This window comes from Furipterus horrens, unplaced genomic scaffold (assembly GCF_987537825.1).
Source record: "Furipterus horrens unplaced genomic scaffold, mFurHor1.1.pri manual_scaffold_16, whole genome shotgun sequence".
In the NCBI taxonomy this organism is placed as follows: domain Eukaryota; kingdom Metazoa; phylum Chordata; class Mammalia; order Chiroptera; family Furipteridae; genus Furipterus; species Furipterus horrens.
The window spans coordinates 10,467,308-10,473,721 of NW_028327186.1; the positions used below are offsets into that span (position 1 = coordinate 10,467,308).

General features: G+C 62.3%; 1 protein-coding gene across 1 annotated transcript; it reads left to right on the top strand.

The window, feature by feature from the left end:
- The first annotated feature begins 4,701 nt into the window (after positions 1-4,701).
- MESP1 (mesoderm posterior bHLH transcription factor 1) lies at positions 4,702-5,833 on the top strand. Its single transcript, XM_090263776.1, has 2 exons — positions 4,702-5,334; positions 5,483-5,833. Exons 1-2 carry the CDS (start codon positions 4,702-4,704, stop codon positions 5,555-5,557), a joined length of 708 nt encoding a protein of 235 aa, XP_090119902.1. The 3' UTR covers positions 5,558-5,833.
- Positions 5,834-6,414: the final 581 nt, after the last annotated feature.

Here is a 6,414-nt window from a genome sequence, read left to right on the forward strand (position 1 = left end):
TCAGGGCTGGGCTCTGCCTCTGCATACAGATGCCTGTTTTTCCTAGTGGACAGAGGAGCAAACTGGGGTCCAGACAAGGCAAGTGGCCTGTCAGGGTCACAGAGCCCATCACGCCAGCACTGAGCCAGCTTCTCCCACTTTGCGGGCCGGCCCCAGCATCTCTGACATGGGCATTTAGCAGCTGTGACCAGCGCTCCCACCCTGCACTGGCCCTGGCTGGAGGAAAAAGGCCTCAGACTGGTTAGAGGTGCCTGTGCCCTTTCGGATCCCAGATCCCAGGCAGCTGGGCAACGCCCTCTTCTGTCTGCCGCTGGGATTACCAGGACACTTAGGGTATCCTGTGTGCAGGACTCAGGGGTTCAACACTGTGGCCTGAGACCAACGCCTCCTCAGCAAGGTGTGCAGAGCTCCCAGGGCATCTCAGCAGGCAGTTGGGGGTCCCTGCTCATTTTACAGTTGGAGAAACAGGTCCACTTTATGCCTCCGTTTTCCCACCTTTCACTGTAGCGCTTAGACCCCCCTCCATGTCCCCAGATAAAGCAAAGGAGCAACCTATGACTCCCGCAAGGCGAGAGGCGCTGTCTGCCCGCCCTGCTCTCTCCGCCTGGCTCCCGGGGACCTTGGAGGTCTTGGCACTTCTCTTGATCCTTTCCCAGAATCCAATTCTCTCTCTTTTCTTCCCACCCCCTCCCCACTTGGCAGCCCTCTGCCTCCTGTGACTCCACTGGCTGCATATCCAGCTGACCCATGGCCAAGATAATCAGATTATCGTGGCTCCAGAATAATCTATTCCATATGGCTTGCCAACTCAGTGGCTCCAGGGGCCAGAGGTGTTAGGAGAAGGGGTGATCCCAGCAGGCAGGGGCCCCCTGAGAGCCTCAGTCTGTGGCTGGGAGGCTGCTGGGGACAGAGGCAGGCGTGGAGCAGGTGGGGTCCTCAGTGCTAGGCCCTCTGGCTGCCCTGGACTCCAGGCGGCCACAACCCCCTCTCCAGCCCAAGCTCATCCTCATCTACCTGCGATCCAGGGGGTTCCTAGGATCCATGGGATGGGGGGCAGGAACTCCCAGCGCCTTTTCCACTCTCTTCACTGGGGGGTGTTCACTATAGCCACATTTCTCAAAGGTGGCTGAGTTTTCTAATTCTGGGTCCTTTTCAGATCCAGACTCTGCGGCTGCATCCTCAGGTCTGGGTGACCCTGGAAATCTTTTTCTTTTTTTATCTCTGCAGGTCCCTTTGACACAGAACAAGGTTCTATGGGGGCTTGCGGACCCCCACCCTGGCACCCCCACTCTTGGGGCAGCCCTCCTGCAGGACAGGAGCCACGTGAGCCCCCAGACTCAGAGGTGGCAGGGCCACACAGGCTGTGGCCCCAGACAGAGCAGAGCGGACCCCAGCTCGGCCCCATACAGCCATGTGACATGGGACAACTTCGCCACTCCATTGCCTCATCTGTCGAGTGAGTTGAAAACACCCACGTCACAGCACAGCTGTGTACCATGCCCCAGCCAGGTGCCAGCACAGCGCCAGCCCAAGCAGCGGCAGGAGGTGGGTGCGGGTGTGCTCCAGGCGTGTCTATGGGGTGTGACTGGTCCTTGCCACGCTGGCACGGTTGATGCCACTCACCCTGGGGCCTGGAGACCAGAGCGGGGGACACAGGTAGGACATGGCAGGACAGGGACTCCCCCCAAGAAGGATGTCCTAAGCCCTCTGAAGGTGGGGGCTATCTCGGGCTGGTGTGAGGTGTGGTGAGAAGACCGCTGGCAGTAGGGGACCCCCCCGAATCCAGAGCCTCCCAGGGGATGCGACGGCTGACGCTAAGCAGGCTGGCGGTAGGAGAGCTGCTTTCTTCTCCTGGGGGCTCTGGCTCCAGCAGACCCAGGGATTAAGGGCTGCAAGGGGCGTATTGACATGGCACCTTTGATTAGCACTCCTGTGTCAGAGAGGCTGGCCGGGAAATAAGGGCACTGGGGCTTGGAGCTGGGAGGGCGGCAGCGCCCGAGACCCGGGCTTGGCCTGAGGAGGCCGGCTGGTTCCTCACGGGAAGGCTGAGGCCCGTTCCCCAGCTCCGAGGGGGGCTGCCCTGTCCTGCTGGCCCCCCATCCTAGTCAAGGACCCCATTGAACTCTCACCTCTGCTCAGTGGGGCTGCCCCAAGGCCTCATTTCCCAGCCTTACACTTTGGCAGGGGGAGGCAGCAGGCTCGGGCAGGGGAGCAGGAGCCACTGGCTCCGGCACTTGTCAAAACACAGGCCCCCAGGTGTGAAGTCCTCACCCCAGCAGGAGGGCGTGTGGCCCTGCTGCCCGGAGAACTCATTAACTCGGACAGCTCCCAAATGAACCCACCAGAGAGGCTGGTGATAAGGAGATCAAAGTCGGCGGAGGTGCGGGGAAAGGGCAGAGGGGGGCTGGCTGGCAGGGGCTGGCAGGACCCAGGCTCCAGGTTGGGGTTCCTCCTCTGCCCCCAGTAACTACAGCCTTTGCACAGGTCGGGGCCAGAGACCCCAGGGGCAACAGGGGAGGGAGGGACTCCCACGTGGCACCTCCAATTTGTCACCCTTTAGGGCTGAAGACCCCGCCTCTTTCATGCCATTTTTGTGGGCTTTGTCCCCACACTCAGCCCCTGGGCCTTTTGAACCCTCCCTCAGCCCTGACCCCAGAGACCCTCTTGTCACACCTCAGTTAGGGTGCCCTCTCCTGCCCCAGAACTCCTGGTGGCTACCGTGCAAGCACTCAGTGTTAACTGTTAGGTACCGGCATCTATGAATCCCCAGGGGCCAGGGCTGTGCTTTCAGGATAGTATGTCCAAGTACATCTCGTTGATTTTGTGCTTAGAGATACAGATTCGCTTGGGAGCATCGTTGCCAACAAGCTAGTGGAGGCCACTAGTTTATGGGAGTGGAGAAATTTTTTGATACTTAGAAGGCTGGTGACAGGGTGCCCAGGCCCTCCAAGATCCCAAGTTCCTGCCTGTCCAGCCCGTACCCTGTACCTCCTCCTGTGCTGTGCACAGCACGCTCTGCCAAGTCCCAACCACTTGTTCCCTGGGGTCCAGTGGGATTGAAGGGGCCTAGTCACTGGGCTCCAGTATCAGGTTCTCGGCTTGAATCTGGAGCCCCAAGAAGGCATCCATCAGCCAGGGCCTGGAAGAGGCAGACCCTGCTGACAGCTGCAGGCTGAGGGGCCAGGCTCCCTTGGGCATAGATGGGTCCTACGCATGCACCCAGGGTGGTTGGCTCTGCCTCTCCTAGATGTGACTGTGGGCGTCCTGGGGCTGCTGGGATAGGCTGCCGAGGGGGTCCAGGTGTTAGAGGAGGGCCGATGCACAGATGATGAAGGAAACGAGGGGGCAGCGCTGGGCAGAGGTGCCAGGTGGGAGTGGGGAAGGTACCAGGCCACTTCGCTTTCTCCCACCTGCTCACCCCTCAGCCTCTAGGGGCTGGAGGCATGGAGGGTGCAGCTTAGACCCTGGCGCTTCTCCTGAAGACCTTATGCCAGACACCAGGTGCTGCACAGTCTAGCTAGAGAGTCACGCCTGAAGTAGCTGTTATGACAGGGTGCAGACTCCACCCGAAGGGGTCAGGCAGGCAGTGTAACTTCTTGGTGAGATTTCCTATGTGACAATCATATTGTCTATAAAAAAAGACCATTTTGTTTCTTCCTTTTCAGTCCATGCGACTTTTTGTTTTTTCTTCTTGCATAAGCCAGACCGTCCTGGACAGTGCTGAATAGGAAGGCGTGGGTAGGAGCAGACATCCTTGCCGCTTTCCCAGCATTAGGTGGGAAGCTTTCAGTCTCTCACTGTGTATGTCAGCTATATGTTCTTTGTAGCTGTATTTTATAAGGTTGAGGAAGTTCCCCTCTATTCCTAGTTTGCTGAGAATTTTTATCATGAAGGGGTGTTGAATTTTGTCAGATGCTTTTTCCGTGTCATTTCCATTCATTTCATTGGCAAAGCCTGTTATGCGTGCCCCAAAGTGAGGAGGCACCAGCCGGAGGCCAGTGGTGGCAACGGGCCGGGCCCCTGGTGTGCCAGGCGAGGGTGGCCTGGAGGCCAGGAGATGCGCCCCTCCCTCGGCTCTGCTGGGCAGCAGCCTGACCACATCGGGCCAGCTCGGTGGAGGGGCCTGCGATAGCCGCCTCCTCGCGGTTCCCCCAGCTCGCCAGCGGTAGGGAGGGGTGCACCCAGGACCAGCCTCAGAGGAGGGATGGATCTCGGTTCCTCTCACCTCTGTGGGGAGCCAGGGCCTCGCTCCTGGCCCTCGCGGATTCTACAGACCTGCTGCAGCAGGGCCTGAGGATCCCATTATACAAATTGGAAAGGAAGGTGTAAGAAAATTCAGTTATTTGTGTAAGGCCCCCAGGAGGCGAAGGCAGCCCCAGACCTGGGTGCTTGACTTGGAGGTCTGAGATCCGGCTTCCTTTAAGGTGCTGAGCTGGCCGCAGGCAGCAGACCCGAGTGGCTGACGGGTGCCGGGTGCCCGGTGCCCGTGCCCTGGCTCAGGTGGGGCAACGTGCTGCAGCCAGCTGGCCAGCACCTTCTGCCCCCCACCCCCAGCCCGCGTTGGTTCAAAGGGTCAGGCCCCGTCCCCCCTGGCCCCGAGCCCGCTTTGAAGTGCTGATGTGGCCTGGAAGAGGCCACTTCACACCTCGGGCTCAGGATAAAGCGGTCGCGCCACCAGTTTCGAGAGGCACCGCCGCTGCCATGGCCCAGTCGCTGTGCCCGCCGCTCTCCGAGTCCTGGGTGCTCCCCGCGTGCTGGGGCGCCGCTCGGCCGCCTCCGCCTTCCGACGCGGGCTACGGCTGCTCCCCCGCCTCGTCCCCGGGCTCCTGGGGCAGCGCCCCGGTCTGCAGCCCCGTGCCGAGCCCCGGGCGGCCCGGCCCTCGCGGAGTCACTCGCGCCCCGCGCGCCGGGAGGCGCAGCGCCCGGGGCAGCCGCCCGGCCGTCGGGCAGCGGCAGAGCGCCAGCGAGCGCGAGAAGCTGCGCATGCGCACGCTCGCCCGCGCGCTGCACGAGCTGCGCCGCTTCCTGCCGCCGTCCGTGGCGCCCGCCGGCCAGAGCCTGACCAAGATCGAGACGCTGCGCCTGGCCATCCGCTACATCGGCCACCTGTCGGCCGTGCTGGGCCTCAGCGAGGAGCGCCTGCAGCGCCGGCGCCGCCGCGACGCGGCGCTCCCGCGGGGCTGCCCGCTCTGCCCCGACGGCGGCCCGGGCTCCACCGCCCCCGCCGCGGGGCCCTGGGGGTCTGCGCCCGCCTGCCCCGGGGCCGCGGCGGTGCCCGCGCCGGTGGGCGCGGAAGGGCTGGCGACGGGGCCGGAGGCCTCATCTCCGTCTCGGGTTAGTGTCGCCTGCCCCCGCCGTCCGCGCCCGGGCACGCAGCCTGGCCTCCCACTCGCGCTCCAGAGCGTCGCAGCGGGTGTACGTGGGTGCCCGAGAGTGGAGCCCGTGAGCGCTGAGAGCTACGATGTCCCCTCTGTCCCCTCAGCTCTTTCCGGGCCACGTGCTGCCCCCGCTGGAGGCCTGGAGTCCCCTCTCGCCCCTGGAGTGGCCGCGGGCCTGAGCGGCTGCGTGACGACTGACCGACCACGGCCGCCCTGCGTGGGAGCACTGCGGGGTTTCCGGCTCAGCACCGTGGGAGCGGGTCCCCTCTGACCCCGTCTCCCCGCCGAGGGCACCGGCGAGGCTGGCACGGCACTGCTGCGGGTGAGAGCCGGCCCCCCAGCACGCCCACCCCAGCCCTTCCCGCGGGGGGACCCTTAGAGCAGACACTCTGAGGCAGTCAGGAAGCTTTGCGCGCTCTGTATTTATTTATTTGTGAATAAACTGCTGGTGTCAATTGGAAATTTCTTCTTTCTTGGCGTGGACGCAAAGCTCCCTCCCTCTCCAGAGGAGACTACAGGACAGCTGCAGGGTTCCTGCAGTCCTCAGCCCCCGGAGCACACAGGCCCCTGCCCCCTTGCCCCCAGTGCCTCTGTGCAGATGGCTCAGCCTGGAACCGGGCAGTGGCGAAAATGCAGTCTGTCCATCTTTTCTTTGAACCTGGCGGGGGGGGGGGTGATGGGGGCGGGATGGGGCGGGGCTGCAGAAAACCAAAGTATCTCCAGAAAGTGCATCTCCATTAGTACTTACTGTATAGGATCCTTTACACGTTTTGTACCCAAATAACCATTTTGCAGAAGCCTAAGCCAAGGATCAACACTACAGCCCTGGTAGGATTTTGTCAGCCTAGTTCATTCTGGGGTGAAGGGGACAACACCCCCAAGGGGTGTCCAGAGTCCTCCCTCCCCTTGTGCTGGAGCATCCTGGCCTGGACCCTGGACTGTCCCGTCTCCCTCACCTCAGGTCCCTCTCCCAGATGGTTTGGGGACAGAAAGTGACATCAGTGAGGCAATCCTGTGTTTATGGAAACAGGACATC

Coding starts and splice junctions, on each gene's coding strand:
- MESP1 (XM_090263776.1), top strand. CDS start 4,702: ATGGCCCAGTCGCTGTGCCCGCCGCTCTCCGAGTCCTGGGTGCTCCCC. Junction 5,335..5,482: donor AGGCCTCATCTCCGTCTCGG/GTTAGTGTCGCC, acceptor CTGTCCCCTCAG/CTCTTTCCGGGCCACGTGCT.